Source organism: Solanum dulcamara, chromosome 9, assembly GCF_947179165.1.
Source record: "Solanum dulcamara chromosome 9, daSolDulc1.2, whole genome shotgun sequence".
Lineage (NCBI taxonomy): Eukaryota > Viridiplantae > Streptophyta > Magnoliopsida > Solanales > Solanaceae > Solanum > Solanum dulcamara.
The window spans coordinates 16,243,896-16,261,375 of NC_077245.1; the positions used below are offsets into that span (position 1 = coordinate 16,243,896).

The window sequence follows — 17,480 nt, forward strand, 5'->3', positions numbered from 1 at the left end:
TATACCTAGAGGCTCTTTGACATATCTTATGATGATATTCGGGAGATGTCTGATATATTACCAAGGTTTACGTACATGTATATGCATTATTATATTATATAGGGATCAGGCCGAACGTTCCTCGGTACTAACGTATTATATATATAGGGATCGGGTCGTATGTTCTTCGGTACTAACGTATTATATGTATAGGGATCGGGCCGTACGTTCCTCGGCACTAAAATATTATATGTATATAGATCGGGTCATACGTTCCTCGATACTAACCTGTTATATATATGGATCTGGCCGAACGCTTCTCGGCACTAACCTGTTATATATATGGATCGGGCTGTATGTTCCACAACATTAATATTATGCATATGTCTACGAAGATAAAATGATGTATTTGTAACACCGAGTTCCCCAAGCGGGCTGGATACGGTATATGATAATGATATACATGACTTTATTTTGTAAGGTGCAGGTATAGTACTTTGTTAAATTTTATACTTGTCCCCTGCACCCCTATGGTAACTGTAATTTCCTTATGATGTTTTGTACTTTACATACTCAGTACATAATTCATACTGACCCCCCTTTCTTTGAGGGGCTGTGTTCATGTCCACAGGTACAAATATAGGTTTTGGGAGTCCACCAGGTTAGGATTCTGCTCAACCAGTTTGGAAGAAGCTCCATTGTACTGGAGCTGAGTTCTTGGTACTTAGTATTAGATGTATATATTTGCTTATTTAGGTGTACAACGGGGGCCCTGTTTCGCCATGTGATATGGTTGCTGTTCTTAGAGGTATGTAGACATATATATGTGGGTCATTTGTAAGTTGTTCCAGTTGTGCCTATACGGCGTGTTGTAACATTATTACGCTATGAAAGCCTTGTCGTTTTGCACGCTCTTTCATATTTTGAGTAATGTAACTCCTCAGGAGACAAATGAAAGCGGCTACATGTATGTGAAAATGTATGACCCATTAGGGTCCCAATGTATGAGTCTTATATTTGTTGTTATAGTTGATAGTTATATACACGGGGGTCCTGGTTGGACCTCAGTCGCGGCCTACGGGAATGAGTCATGACAACTACCCAGGTAAAGCTAATATTGGTGGGGATGCTCTTAGCAGGTTGTCTATGGGTAGCACTGCCCATAAAGAGGAGGGAAAGAAAGCATTGGCTAAAAAAGTGCATAGAATAGCTCGGTTGGGAGCTTAACTTGAGAAGAATAATAAAAGAGGAGTTAATGTTCAAAATGGGTCTGCGTCATCCCTTGTGGAAAAAGTGAAAGAGAGGCAAGATCAAGATCCTGTCCTTCTTCAGTTATAGGAAGTTGTCCATAAAAAGGAGGTGATGGTTTTCCCCAAAAGGGGAGATAGTCTGTTGAGGTACTATGATAGATTGTGTGTTCCGAATATTGATGATTTCTGAGAAAAGATTATGGTCGAAGCTCATAGTTCTAGATACTCTATTCATTCTGGTTCTACAAAGATGTACTAGAACTTGACAAAAGTTTATTGGTGGAGTGGAATGAAGAGAGATATTGATGAGTTGTTTCCAAGTGCCCAAATTATCAACAGGTTAAAGTTAAGCATTAAAGGTCATATGGGTTAGCTCAGAATATACATATTCCAGAGTGGAAGTGGGAGATGATCAATATGGATTTCATTATAGGTTTGTTGAGGTCCCATAAACAGCATGATTCAATTTGGGTAATTGTGGATAGAATGACTAAATTAGCCCACTTCTTGGCAGTTAAGACTACTGACATCGAAGAGGTCTACGTAAGATTGTACATCCTGGAGATTGTCAGATTGCATGGGGTTCCCTTTTCTATTATCTCAGATAGAGGAGCCTAATTCACCTCTCAATTTTGGAGATCTTTTCAGAAAGGACTGGGTTCAAAAGTGAATTTTAGTACAACCTTTCATCCCAAGCAGATGGCCAGGCAGAGCGCACCATTCAGACATTAAAGGATATGTTGAGGGCATGTGTACTTGACTTCGAAGGTAATTGGGATAAACATATACCTCTCACTAAGTTTGCATACAACAACAGCTATCATGCAAGTATTCAGATGGCTCCTTATGAAGCTTTATATGAGAGGAGATGTAGATCACCAATTGGATGATTTGAATGGTGAAAGTGAGTTGATTGGGATTGATCTTATCCCTATGAAGCTTTGTATGAGAGGAGATGTAGATCACCAATTGGATGATTTGAATGGTGAAAGTGAGTTGATTGGGCTTGATCTTGTTCACCAAGCTATGGAGAAGGTGAAGTTTATTCGAGAGAGGCTGAAGACAACCCAAAGCCGCCAGAAATCATATACTGATGTGAGAAGAAGAGACTTAGAATTTGAGGTGAATGATTGGGTGTACCTGAAAGTGTCACCCATGAAGGGTGTCATGAGGTTAGGGAAGAAGGAAAATCTTAGTTCCTAATACATTGGTCCACACCAAATTGTGAGGAGGATTGGAAGTATCACTTATGAGTTGGAGTTACCTTCTGAGTTAGCTGTTATTCATCCGGTATTTCACATCTTGATGTTGAAAAAGTATTTGGGAGACTCGTCATTGGTAGTCCCCATTGATAGTATTGGAGTTAAAGATAGTCTGTCCTATGAAAAAATTTTGGTTCAAATTCTTGATCATCAGGTTTACAAATTGAGAACCAAAGATCTTGCCTTAGTCAAAGTTCTATGGAGAAATCAATTTATTGAAGAAGCCACGTGGGAAGCTGAGGATGATATGAAAGCTAAATACCTGCATCTATTCGTGCCTAATGATGAGAATGATGAAGGTAATATCTCTACTCTTGACTTGAACTGATTTGTCTAATCATGAGTTTGAATAATTGATTGTCTAGATTATTTGATTAGATTAATTAGTCGATTTGATTGAGTCTCTATTGTTATTCATGACTTGAGTCCATTTCTAATGGCTCTTTATTCGAGGACTAATGATTTCAAGTGGGAGATAATGTTACACTGGATAAAATTATCAAAATACTCCTAGACTAAAGAATGCTCGCACAATGCATTTTTCTTAACTTTTTTGGTCAATCCGAGGATGGAATATTGATTAGGGTGAGAAATTGTGTGGAAAAATGGTCTTGGTTGAATTTTAGGCCAACCGGATCAAAAGATAAATTTTCGGAGTGAAGCGATAAAAATAGAGAAGTGGGCGACACGTCCGCGTGGCTGACCTGCTGCAGACTTGGACTTAAATTTGTCCTAGTTATTTTCTATGGGGTTAGAATTCGATCAAAATTTTTTTTAAAAAAAAATTGCACTATAAGGAACCAGTCTACATCGTGTACCTGGTCCCCCATAGGCCAACTTTCTACCTATTTTTATTCTTAAGGAGGAGCATTTCGGTCTTTTTTTCATCCCTCCTATGCTTACCCCACGACTGATATAGGTCATTTTCGACCTTAAAAGAGTTTCTAAACGTATTTCTAAGTCTTTTACGCTAAATTAACTTAAGAGTTAGGGTGAAGGAGTAGAGAAGAGACTAGAGTTCAAAAGATTGAAGCAATATCTTGCAAGATTGATTGTCCGATCTTCTAACTAGGTATATAAGGCAAACTAAAGCATGAATATTATTTTTTAATGTGCCCCATGATTGTGATAGGTCGATTTGTGAATGAATTGAGTTCTCATGATTGTGTTTCTTGAGAATTTTCCATAAACTTATCATATTTTCATATAATATTGCGTAATTGATATTTTCTATAAAGTTGTTCTTGAACAAATGATTTTGACTATTTACGTCATAAACTCTCATGATAATTTGACTAATGATTGGATGAATATGATTAAGGATTTAGTCTAGACCCTTGAACTGTGAATGCATGATTGTGATTGGAATGTGAGCATGATAATAGTATTGATAGTGTTGACGAGTTGATAGTCTTGAATATTGTCATAAATGATTGTCTAAAATCTCTCTTAACTAAATGATTAGGAAATTGATTGGTTGAAAGGACTGATTTGATAGAACGAATGAGTTGAAAAAAGTCCAAAAAGACTTATTTATTTGATTTGATTTGGATTGATTGTCTTATGAGTATTGAGTCTTGGGAGGAGTATCAAGCACCGAATTGGGTAAGAGTAAGTAATAACTCGAACCCAATAACTACGTCGCCAAATGTATGAGAGGATTGGACCATTAGATTCGTATGTTTCCTAAATTATTATCCTGACATGATAGGACTTGATTGGTTATGGATCCATGATTGTTGATTTGTTCTTACCCTGGCAAGGTAATGGACGGATGTGGAAACAACGTCGACTTGTTGTACTGTACTGGCTCATAAGTGATGATTGTCGGATAACAGAAACCCCCATATAGGTCTTGATAGTACTTAATTTGGATTGGATTGGAATGGATTGTGTATGATTGGTCTTTGTCTAAATCTTATTCTTGTTTAGACTTAGGACATCTTGATTGAGTTGTTCACCCTTCCGATTTGAGATTCTGAGTTGATTTGATTCTACCCTGATGTATGTTTCCTTCTGCTATTTTACATACTCGTACTTTTATGTACTGACGTCCATTTGGGCTTGCATTATTTCATGATGCAGAGACAGGTATTAGAAATCATCAACAGGCGCATCGTTGAGGATCTATTCGCTTTCAGCTAGTTTGTGAGTCCTCACTGTTTTCGAGGATACCGCACTTATCTTTCCATCTTTAAGTTAGCTTTTCTTTATTTGATTTGTGGTAGTCATAAACTTGTCGTTGGCACCACTTAGATTGTTGATAAAGACTTCATAGACTAGGTTGTTGATGATGTTGATTCGTATCATTTTGACTAGTTTCGTTCTTACTAGTTGTTAATTGGATAGATAGTTGACATTTGTCCTTATTTATGAGTAGTATTCTTAATGAGTTGAGTCTTCTACTGATAGATTGTGATTGAATGAATGTGTGATTGGACTAAGTGGTTCGCTTGAAGACCAACAATGATCTTCTAATGTCGGCCACGTCTAGGGTACCCCGGGGCGTGATCGAATTGATCCACGACCTAAAGAGATTTCATCCAATTCTATGATTAATTGAAAAATGAGTATGCCAAATTGTCCGTATCACTATCCCCCATTATTAAAAATTTATTTTTAATAGAAGTTCTTTAGTCAAAGATTTTTTTTTTCATGAACTACTACTTCATTCGAAGGCATTCGAGAGTGCCAAGAATGAAGTAGAGAGTAGTTGAAATTGGTTAAAAACTCTTACAAAGTTATATAGACAATTTAAGAAAAAACGAAGGTAATTTGAGTTTGTTTTAAATTCAAAAATCCAAATTTGAAAAACGTCACTACGCACATGTATATTATATTGCGTAGGCGTAATTCATCCATAGACACTTAAAATTGACACAATTTTTTACTTAGACATCTTAACTAATCCTTGTACCTATATACAACTTAAAATCTATATTATTAAATACTTTTTTAATAGTCAACTAAAATTAGAAAGTGTGTGTCTTATACTTGCGAGTGACATGGAATGATGACTAATTGAAAGAGGACAAGTATTTGTGTGCAAAATAATAATTTTAAAATAAATTATTAGAAAATAGAATAGAATAATATTTTTTTTCAACAATAAATAAATAAAAATACTTATTAAATAAAAAGGAGGAGGAGATGATAGTGATTTTCAGATCCGAAACAATAATTATTAGAATTGTAATGCCATCAACGACGATGATGATAGTATAGACTGATTGGTGGTGTGCGGTGGAGAGATGAATAGTAAAAAAGAATGAAGAAGAAAAATAATAGGGGCGGGTGATATCCCCTTCCTTTTTTTTCGAATGATTTTTTAACAACTTAAAATTCATTTTATAATTTTGATTTTATATAAAAAAAATTACATATTCTCAGAAAATGGTGATGATCTCTATTTTTCCAGCGAACAAAATACTAATGGTGGAAGAATTGTTAATTACATAATTTTAAGCGGGAAGAAAGAGAAAAAGTATAAAGAAGAATAAAAAAGGAGGAGGAGGAAATAAAAAGAACAAAAAAATAAAATATTTTTAGGTTCTCCACGCTTCTACTTGAGGTGAAAATTAGCGGAAAATATCAAAAAGAAATAATTGGATGTTACTTTGGGTGTTTAAATGATATAAATATTAATTAAAATATCTAAATAAAAAATCGTGTCAACTATATATGTCTGTTGATGAGTTCTGCATCATATATATTACTAATATACATCACCTAGCTATTCATGAATATTAAAATCAACCCATTTTCAATTCAAAATCGTAATTCAATAACTATTTGTCATGGCTATCTCCTTTAAATCAAAACTATATTATTAATAAGAAATAACTTATATATTATTTGTTATGTGATTTTCCCCTTATTTTTTTGCCCAATATCCGGCTTCTATAGTTATGCCAATTACCTTCTTTTTTTCCCCCGGAGCGTACGGGTCGAACAAGTGGTTCGTGGACCAAACCTGACCCACTTACCCAATTATCACTATCCAAAATAGGAAAATGTAGGACCCACGAATAAAGTTCAGTTCAGCTGATTCTCCATTTCATTCTTTCCTTATATTTTCTGCCATTATCGAACTTTACAATTCCTTGAAATAAGTGAAATAATATGTCCATTCGTGTCATTTTAATTGTCATAATTTATTTTTTAAAAGTTAAATTATACAAATTTTAATTAATATTGATAAATATATTTTTTATCATAAATATAAAAAAACTTGTAATTTATGATATTTTTCATATGATTTTTAAATATTTATTTTTTTATTTTATAATAATAAATTAAAATAATATAATTTTTATTTTAAAAATTATTCAAATTAACATGACATTTAAATTGGGATGGAGTGATTATATACTTTTCTATGTTAGCATTTCTCCCATCGTCACGTTTACGCTCCCCAAAAGTCCACTGTTTCAATGCTCTGTAAAACCAGCAAAGAATTTATTCAGAAAAAACTCAACCCTTTGTGAAACCCCAAGTTCAGTTCTTGAAGAATTTTCGTTTTCTTGGTGTGGGTGGGGAGAAACAATGAAGGGGATGAGTAGTAGCTTCTCAGGTTCAGAAAATAATCTTTTTTCACTCACAAAGACTCCAGCTTTTGTCAAAATTATCGTCTTTTCTTTTCTTTCCCTTTCCCTTTTCATCATTCTCCGAAGTTTTTCATCAGATATCACTACTGTCACCAACCCCACAATCCCTTCTCAAAAATTTCCAATGTCTTTCATTTCCACACCCACCGCCGGTGAAAACCCATCTCCACCGCCGGCGACGGAGAGGATGGAGGTGGAGCGGACGGGGATTATTGATGAGAATGGGGCAATGACGAATGACTTTGTGGTGGGGGAGTTTGATGAGGAGGTTATAGACAATGTGGTGGATGGGAAGAATGGGAGTGATGAGGGATTGAAGAGTGATAAGAATGGAGGAGGAGTTTTAAGTGGTAAAATTGGGAAATTTAAAGCTTGTGATGAGAGTATGAGGGATTATATTCCTTGTTTGGATAATATGGAGGAAATTTTTGAAAGGCATTGCCCTCCAAAAGGAAAAGGATTGGATTGTTTGGTGCCATGGCCCAAAGCTTACAAACTAAGAATACCATGGCCAAAGAGCAGGGATGAGGTATTGGATTTATGTTTTATTTATTATTATTATTATTATTATTATTATTATTATTATTATTATTATTATTATTATTATTATTATTATTATTGTTGTTATTATTATTATTATTATACTTCTAGTTAATTGTTTTCCTGTTTGGGTTTTGCACTTTTGCTCAATCTTTAATTAATGGTGAAGGTGAATTTGACTCAACTGAATTACTAGCATACTTTTAGTTAATGCTGAGCTCATAGGATCTGTTGCCTGTGGCGTGAGTGATTCTTAACCCTACCACTTCTTATTGCTATTTGTGACATCGAATGGTTAAGTGAGATCAGCAGTCTGGCAGGTCCTTGGATGGTCCTCCTTATAGTCTAGTCTATTCGGACTTCTACTAGGGCTAGAGAATGATAGCCTTTGAAGGCCGCCCGTGGGATGCGCTGTACGGTAGTAGTTTATGTTAGCTGCTTATCTGCTGCCTTCTTTTCGACTTTTGACCAAATTGAAGCAACTCTTGTTTAGTCAAGAGGTCGTTCCCGTTTCTTATTATTTGGTTTTTCTCCATCTTTAATTAATGGTGATGGTGAATTTGGCCAATTGAATTAAGTTTCCTGTTTGGTTTTTGCTCCATCTTTAGTTAATGGTGAAAGTGAATTGAATTACTAACATACTTTAGTTATTTAGGTTTCTTATTTGGTTTTGCTCCATCTTTAATTAATGGTGATGGTGAATTTGGCCAATTGAATTACAAGTATTATTTTCGTGCATAGCGGGAGCTTTAGTGCACCGGGCTGCCCTTTTATTTTCGTGGATGCTCATTTTCAGGAATGGAATATGGTTGATCTTATAGTTTAGAATTAGGGGAATAGTTGCAAATGGCTTGTCTAAGACTTTTGGTGCTTGACTAGGTTATAGTTTCTTCCACGCTACATACTTGCATGAGACAGGTTTGGGGGAGTTGTAAGTTATGGGTAAAGTTGGTCCTACCAAACTCTCTGAGGTGGTGTATGTTAGGTATTAGACTTTTCTTTACTGTGTTATCATGGTGATTGAATGCTCTCAATAACTACTTAGTATTAAGAATGTGGCAGCTGCTAGTTGATAGGCACACACCCCATGCTTTCGTCACCTAATTTTGCCTCTGTCTTCTAACCATGTGCTATGTAAATTGATCTTGCGTTTGACCTTACTATTCTTGGATAAATATCATTATTGATTCTCGCACTAGCTATTCTTGGATAAATATCATTATTGATTCTCGCACTAGCTATTCTTGGATAAATATCATTATTGATTCTCTGATCAATATTATTGCCAGTGAACTCACCACCTATGTTAGTCATCCAATTTATTAGAAACCGGCCTAATTATTTCCTAAGATTGTGGTATTTCTCTAACCATTGTCGGTCACTATCTTCTGTTTTATTCTATTTCATTTTCCCGTTAGAGGGAGAATGCCACTGCTGTTCCTCTATTGGTTCAATATGTGATCATTTATTCTTTGGTGTGAGCTGTGATGACACTTATTAATCCACAATCTTTTTCTTCACATTTCGTATCACAGTTTGACTAGATGTACGAACAATCATTTCTATGTTTTAAAATGACTGAGAGAACAATATTAAAATTTAGTCTTATCCGCCATTATTATTGATATTACAACTAGAACATACCCAATAAATCCCACAATGTGGGGTCGGGGGAAGGTAGAGTTTAAGCAGAACTTACGATTACTTTGTGGAGGTAGAGAGGTTGTTCTCGATAGGCCCTTGGCACAAGTAAACCATTATTATTGATATTAGAAACCAAAAAAGGGTGTGGTGCTTTTTGCTTTATTTGAAGATTCAAGGCATTAGTTCTAAAGCTGTAACTTTAAACAGATATGGTTATCCAATGTGCCCCGTACATCCTTTGCCAAAGGCAAATCAGGTGATAAGTGGGTAGTAAGGAAGGGTGACAAGTACATATTTCCAGGAGATGGGACACAATCTGCCCAGGGTGTAAATCAATACCTGGATCAGATTTCTAAGGTACTTTGCTTTCTCCACTTCCTACTTGGTTTATGTTTCATCAAAATATTACTTGACTATGCCACTATTTTCATGCAACCATAGATGGTTCCAGAAATTGCTTTTGGCCAACGAACAAGAGTTGTCATGGATATTAGTTGTGGAATAGCGAGTTTTGGGGCATATCTGATGGACCGCAATGTTAGCACATTGTCCATTGCAACAAAAGATGTGCATAACAATCAGATTCAATTTGCATTGGAACGTGGAGTGCCTGCTATGTTCGCAGCATTTACTACACACCGTCTATTGTACCCTAGCCAGGCATTTGACTTGATACATTGTTCCAGATGTAGCATAAATTGGACCCGTGATGGTATTTATCTCTTTTGTTTCACGATAGATTGCTATTCATCATCAAGTTTTGGTCCAAGAATTGTTTAGAATTCTGTTACTTCCAAGACAAAAGTTGAAATGTTTTATTATGGTACAAATTATCTGAAGCAAAACTAGGTTTTGATCTTGTGACTTGTCTTAAACAGCTCCTTTTTCCTTTTAACTAAAATCAGTGTTATCTTCCCTCTGTAAAAAGAAGAAATCGGTAGACATATGGGCAGCCAACATAATGTAGGAAATAGAAAGGAACATATCGAAAATAGAAAAAAACATCTTGTGAGTTTTACAGGTATTCTTCTTTAATAAGTTAATTGTATTTTCATCTCAATGTAAGTATCTTTTGGGGCTTCTTCTCTTCCTTTGCTGCATTATATACATTGTTTAAGGGGTGGATCTTATTGCCAACCTAATCTCTCGCTTCTCGTCTATTGCTCTTTGATTTTCCGGTGAAGATGGCATTCTGCTTCTAGAGGTAAACAGAATGCTTAGGGCAGGAGGATATTTTATCTGGGCAGCAGAACCTGTTCACAAACATGAAGAAAACTTGTTTGCACCGTTTAAAGGTAACTGCTTTATAATTATCTATCAATAGAGCACCATCAAATAGAGGTTGATGTGAGTTTAAAATGTAGACATGAATCATCGGGACTTGTTTCTGTTAGCGAATTGCGCAAAGCATCTATATTTAGCTTTCTCTTTATGTAGCACAAGGAGAGTCAGAAATCTTAATGAGTTAGAATTCTTCTTCTAAATTAAATGCTATGTCCATTTTGGTCACTTTTCTTAACAGTTATATCTTTACTGTGAGTTCTATTAACCGCGTTAAGACGAAATGTTGCTTATGCTTTATGTTCCTTACTGTTATGCAGAAATGGAGGATCTTACTCAACGCCTATGTTGGGAGTTATCAAAGCAGGAGGGTGACATTTTTATTTGGAGGAAGCCATTGAATAACAGTTTCTATCTCAGTCGCGTTCCAGCAGTTCAATCTTCTTTATGTGATGCCGGTGATGATCCAGATAATGTCTGGTATTTCCTACTCTCTTTTGCCAATTTCATAATGTAGCACGATCTAATTTCACCAATGTCTTTAGGCCTATTTGTTGTTTGTTTTCTGCTTGAATTTATCTTAAGAGAGTATGTTTGTGTGTATATACATCTTGTTTCCTTACCGAAGTTTTAGTGGTCCAGTGGGTGAATGCGATAGGGGTCTTAAGAAAGCCGAATACATAGTGACAAGGTCGTAATTGAATTCCTAATTATGTGTGGCTGATGCTTGTTTTACTGATTCTTTGTGGCAGGAATGTAAACCTAACGAAATGTATCACACAATTACCTGAGAATGGCTATGGAGCTAACGTGACTGCTTGGCCTGCACGTCTTCACTCTCCACCGGACAGGCTGTTTAGTATAAAAATGGATGCTGAATTATCTAGGAGGGAAATTTATAGAGCAGAGTCAAAATTTTGGTATGCCGTAATAAAAGGATATATTGGTGCATTCCGTTGGGAAACGTTAAACCTACGAAACGTGCTGGACATGAGAGCTGTATATGGGGGGTATGTTTCATAAACGAATTGGATCTATTCATTCCATTTTCTATATGCTCTGCTGACATCTAAAGTTTTTTCTATTCAAAAAACATTTTAAGCTGTAATGCTCCTAACTGTTGAGATGTTTTGGTAGGTTTGCAGCTGCATTGCATGATTTCAACTTCGATTGCTGGGTTATGAATGTTGTTCCCATTAGTGGTCCTAACACATTGCCTGTTCTATATGACCGGGGTTTCATTGGAGTCATGCATGACTGGTAAAAGACACTTCTCTTTCTGTCTATAGTATTTACATCAAATGTTTTTAAGCTTTTTCTGAAGTCAAATAATCATAGTTGGTGATGGATCATATACTAAAAGCAAACAAGTACATGATATTCATGTACGGACAAAAATCAGCGCACTACACGATGTGGCTTGTACTGTAGATCATAGAATACTCTCTTTTATTCGTTAGTAGATTTGATAACTGGTCTCTGTGGATTTGAACATCTTAGATTGCACTCTAGTTGATCATGTATCAAACGAATAACGGGGCTGGCTTACACAAAAATCAATTTCAGTGGTTTGAAAACAACTTCTTACCATCAAATTAGAACGTGAACAACGGAAAGCTTGACCTGTTTCAATCCTATTGTTTTGAACTCCAGGTGTGAGCCCTTTGATACTTATCCAAGAACGTACGATTTAATCCACGCAGCTGCTCTTTTCTCAGTAGAAAAAAACAGGTATGTACTTCTTCACCTTGCCCTAACTTATCGATCAATGTGATTCATCAAAGCAGTTCATTTTATGTGAAGTTGATTGATTATATATACTTGCATCTCATTCATGCAGATGCAATGTGACCACTATCATGCTTGAAATGGACAGAATTCTTCGACCCGGGGGACGAGTTTATATTCGTGACACCACACTTGTTATCGAAGAGCTCGTAGAAATTGCACCAGCCTTAGGATGGGTGCCATTTAAATTTGATAGCAGCGAGGGACCTCATTCCAATTGGAAGCTTTTGATTGGCGAAAAGCGTCTATAATAAAAAAGAGCAGCCTAGTGCACCAAGCATCCCCGGTTAAAAGTCTGGGAAAGGGTTGCAAGGGGTGTGATGTAGATAACCTCTTGCCCCCCGCCCCCAAAGCCTCAAAACTGATCCAAACCATTGATATTTATTTGTCTCTGGATAGAAATCTTTTTCGGTTTTTCTCTTTTTTATTTAATTGTAAATAATTGAGCAATTTGTTACTTAGTTCTAACAGAGAGATTACTACTTTCAGTATTTCAGTTGCTATTTTCTCTCATCCTTTCTCCAATCATTTCATTTTTGCATATGCATAATCTGTATTTGAACTTGAGTATTACTTTATTATGTTATATACATCACTATAAATAAGACAAGTTATATGCTACAATAGGTAAAAGTGACTTGATTGTATAAAAATATTACTAACACTTTCGGTAGCTGGTTGTTCGAGTTGAAGATGAATTATGTAGATATAAGTATTTATCCTGCATAAGTAATATCACGTTTGATAGATGGTTAGCAAGTAAGTTATCTCTATATAAAATTCATATGGTGTTTGATTTGTAATTTAAAAATTTGCATAATTGATACATATAAGTTATGAGGAAATTTATATATTATTTTAAGAAAGTTGGAATAAAATACATGAATAACTAAATTTTGTATAACTAATCTACGCATAAATAATCTGCCCTTAAAAGTACGCAACTCATATTATGTATTATAATTATTTAATAGACCTCCTTAAGATTGCTGATATTGCAAGAAAAAATCTGGTTGAAGATTTAAAGTCAAATTCTTGCAAATATAAGCTTTCAAATTCAAATGTTGAAAGTACGAACAAACAAGTAGGAGAGAAAAGTCATCAACTCAATATTTCTAGTATACCATATTAAAAGTCTATTATTAATAAAGTTCAACAAGACTATAAAATTCAACCCCCAGCAAACCATCTAACATCATTAATCCAAATGCATAAATACAACTAAAACATTTTTTTGAAGGTAGATTGGAAGCGGGATTATATTACTCTATCTAATTCTAATTAATTATCAAACATCATGTCCTTAAACTCCTCGTAATCAAGTTTTCCATCTGAATTTTTGTCATAAAAATTAATCATGCTCTTACAATCTTTCCCACATTGTTCATCCCATAATCCTAATCTTGACAATGCCCTCTGCAGCTCCTCGCAACATATGAATCCGTCCCCGTTTAAATCGAATACTCTGAACACTTTCTGAAGGTCATTTTTCAAGAAAATATTTTCTCGATGATCATCGTCCTGGTACTTATAATTGCTTCCTTTATTAATATTTGCTTTTGTGATAGCATCATAGAAGAGGAAAAAATCAATAGAGTCTAGGCTTGTTTTCCCAACTAGCAACTCTAGCTCCTCTTGGCTTGCAATAATTCCTATGGTATCAAGAAATCCCTTTAACTCATCATGACTCACAAGGCCATCACCATTCTTGTCAAGCTTTGAGAAGATTCTTGACAAATTAATTGAGCTGATTGGAGACATGATTTTAATTGGTGCAATTTGAACAATGAAGTTATTGGGATTTTCTGAATTAGTCGAGCCAAAAAATTTCTGCCGCCAATGGAGAAAGACTTCAAGAAGATGTGATATATATAGTATGTCAATCAAGAATTGAGAGGAAATATCCCTTGTCCTTTACTTGTACGGACTAGTATGTACCTAAAAAAATTTAACAATCACAAGACATTACTTGTGGTTGAAATTGGACGAATTATTAAATAGGAAGTTTCTTGGAAGAAGGTTTTTTTATAAGAAAATAAGCAGACATTTTTAGATTCAATTAAAAACAAATTTGTATTAGTAGTAATTTCTCTGTTTTTTCGTTAGCTTGACTTGAACAGAAGTTTCCTTTGTCTTTATCAACTTCCAAAAAAAGGAGAATAACAGAAATACGTAAAACAGAATTTCATTCGTTCGAGATACGATGTCATAGCAAGCAGAGGCGGATCTACGTTGACCGGAGGGGTGCCACACCACCTCCTAATCTCGATTGAAAATCTGTATATATATGTATATTTATATATATATTTATAAGGAAAGTATAAATATTAAACGTGGCACCCATAGAAATAATGAGGCTTGTGGTGCTAGGGGTTAAAGCTTAGATTTATTACCGTACGAATGCAAGTTTGAGCCTTGTTGTGGGGTGTATTTTCTTAAAAAAAAATTTATCATGCAAAACATGGCTAGTGAATTTATTGTAAAAAGAATTGTGAATAAGTAGATTAGAGCCTAGACTTTTTATAAGTAAAATCTTAACTAAACCAATAGTATAAATCTAAATTTTGTATACAAATTTGCTAATAAATATTAAATATTATCTTGCTATACACTGAAATTTTTGCCATAGATTACTATTCAAAGCAGAGTGGCACCCAAAGATTCAAAATCCTGAATCCGCCTCTGATAACAGGTAATACAATCAAACTTGTGTTATATTCTCTCGATCTCAATTTATGACACATCATTTGTGGTGTAAAACAAATCTAAGCTATTTGTACGATTATAAATTATTTTATTAAGGTAAAATGATAGTTTTAATCTCAAGTTATTTTTTAATATAAAAAGGTAATATTCTTTTTTCGAATGAACTATAAAGAAAATGGTGCCACATAAATGATGGTAGAGGAAGTATCGCGTTTGTTTCAATATTTTTTTAAATTTTTTTATAATAATTGATTGTTATATACTTATCGAAAATTGCTTTCTCCGTTTAATTTTACTTGACCACTTTTTTTACTTGTTTATTTTAATAGATCAAGAAAAATATATATATTTTTTTCAATATCACCTTTATCTTTATATAACTACATAAAATATTAGTAATCAATTTTTTCAAATATAATGAATAAGATTAATTTAATAAAACAAATACATAATAAATATGTTCTTAAGGAAAGTGCCAAGCTGTGTTTTTAAAGCAAATACAAGGCGAGCCATAGAGTGAGGCATAGTAAAAACACACCGAATAATCTACGGGAGAGAAAATATCGTGAAGCATAAGCCCCCTCAATTGAAGGGGAACTTTGAAGTAACTGGTAAAGTTGCTGCCATGTGACGAGGAGGTCACGGGTTCAAGTCTTGAAAACAGCCTCCGGCAGAAATATAAAATAAGGCTGCGTACAATAGACCCTTGTGGTCAGACCCTTCCCTGAACCCTGCACATAGCGGAAGCTTTAGTGTACCGGGCTACCCATAAACCCCATCAATTCGGATGTACACTTATGCATGTTTTGAATTAAAATGACTAAATAAGTCCTAAGATTAATGCAAAAAACACAAATTTGAAAACATTCTTTTCAATTTTAAGAAGTTAAAAAAAATCTGGATAGCCCTAATTTTATTTTTTCTCTTAGTCTTTTATCAGGTAAAAGAAAAACATGATCAATATGCAAAATATAAAGCAAAAGTGCATTTTCAATTTCACCAATAAGATACGGAGACTTACTTTACATTTAGAATTATTCTTTATCACTTGCTTTGGTTTGATGCTTGTGATTGTAGGTACCTTATTCACATTTTATTTTCCTCAAGTTAATTTAATAAATTTCAACGAAATTTTCTAAATAAGTCTAATTAATTTTTGAGATGAACATTTTTTATTATTTGTTTTTAGCTAATTTGTTGATTTTGATTAATGTTTTAAGATGAAACAATTCTATGTACATTTTCAATTATTTTATATGTTCTTGAATTTTTTAAATGTAATTTTAGCTTCTTTTTTTTATAATTTATTTTCATTATTTTAATTTATAAAATATTAAAACTTAAAGATCTCAATGCCTCGAAACTTACCCCTCATTCCATACCTGATAATACGTCTGCTTTTTAAACACTGGTGCCGAATTAATACGAGTCAACTAAAATAAAACAAAGAAAGTATTTGAGTATTATAGATGAAAATTAATTTTTAATATAATAAAAGATTTTTAAAAACTATATGTTGTTCACTAATTAAAATTAAATAAATTTAATACATTATTAATAAATTCATAACTACATGCCCAAAAATTTAAACTCTAAGACATTCTTTTTAAATCTTCTTAAAAATTAAGGAAGTATCATTTAAAAATCTTAAACTATATACAAAATGAAAACTTTTTTTGCCCAAACGGAATAGAATTATGTATTTATGGACATCTTCAGTAGAATAAATTTTTAATTATGAGATTATCTATTCATGTAATATTCTTCGTCATACATGGTGTATTAATATTTCAATTTAGTCAAAAATTAAAATTTATTATTAATAATTTTAAAAATTTTACGTTTATTAAAAATATAATTTTATAAAAAACGTACTGATGTGAAATCTAACAAAGAGCTATCACATATCATTCAAGAAGAAGAAGTACCCTTGGATTTTGGCAGTTCCATAATGAAAGGACCACAAAGAATAAAAAATCTTTCTTTGTGCCTTTCAATCTTTAACTTTGCCTTGCAAGTATTTTGTTTTTATTATCTTTTGGTTCTTTTGTTCCTTGCCCCTTGGGCTAATTGAGGGACCTTGACCCCAACAAATTCACCTCTCATTTTAGACTACTTTCTACATGAACTTTTCAAAAATATCGAGGGATGTGTGTTGAATATTTTAAAAATAATATATTTTAGAGAATTTAAAATGGGTGCGATAATATTTTTGAAAAGTCGAACAACATAACTTGCAACTATATTTTTTCCCCTCCCAATTAATGAAGAAAATATTTAGTATTATACTGAGTTATTCCATCCTCTTCTTTTTTTGATATTATTTCTTTATCTTTTGATAATAGTTTAATTTAATTTTTTATTTTATTTTTAATGACCTTTTATATCCACAAAAAATTCATGAAATATTTAAAATGCATAAT

At 33.8% G+C, this 17,480-nt stretch overlaps 2 protein-coding genes across 2 annotated transcripts; one reads left to right on the forward strand and one right to left on the reverse strand.

Moving 5' to 3' along the window:
* The first annotated feature begins 6,884 nt into the window (after positions 1 to 6,884).
* Positions 6,885 to 12,842, forward strand: LOC129904166 (probable methyltransferase PMT10). Its single transcript, XM_055979709.1, has 9 exons — positions 6,885 to 7,627; positions 9,490 to 9,639; positions 9,724 to 9,994; positions 10,467 to 10,577; positions 10,884 to 11,043; positions 11,316 to 11,573; positions 11,701 to 11,823; positions 12,217 to 12,294; positions 12,404 to 12,842. Exons 1-9 carry the CDS (start codon positions 7,037 to 7,039, stop codon positions 12,600 to 12,602), a joined length of 1,941 nt encoding a protein of 646 aa, XP_055835684.1. The 5' UTR covers positions 6,885 to 7,036; the 3' UTR covers positions 12,603 to 12,842.
* Positions 12,843 to 13,567: 725 nt separating this feature from the next.
* LOC129903075 (probable calcium-binding protein CML44) lies at positions 13,568 to 14,215 on the reverse strand. The gene has a single exon (XM_055978557.1). The coding sequence runs from the start codon at positions 14,110 to 14,112 to the stop codon at positions 13,633 to 13,635; it is 480 nt and encodes a 159-aa protein (XP_055834532.1). The 5' UTR covers positions 14,113 to 14,215; the 3' UTR covers positions 13,568 to 13,632.
* Positions 14,216 to 17,480: the final 3,265 nt, after the last annotated feature.

Coding starts and splice junctions, on each gene's coding strand:
- LOC129903075 (XM_055978557.1), bottom strand. CDS start 14,112: ATGTCTCCAATCAGCTCAATTAATTTGTCAAGAATCTTCTCAAAGCTT.
- LOC129904166 (XM_055979709.1), top strand. CDS start 7,037: ATGAAGGGGATGAGTAGTAGCTTCTCAGGTTCAGAAAATAATCTTTTT. Junction 11,044..11,315: donor GATGATCCAGATAATGTCTG/GTATTTCCTACT, acceptor TCTTTGTGGCAG/GAATGTAAACCTAACGAAAT. Junction 11,574..11,700: donor ATGAGAGCTGTATATGGGGG/GTATGTTTCATA, acceptor ATGTTTTGGTAG/GTTTGCAGCTGCATTGCATG.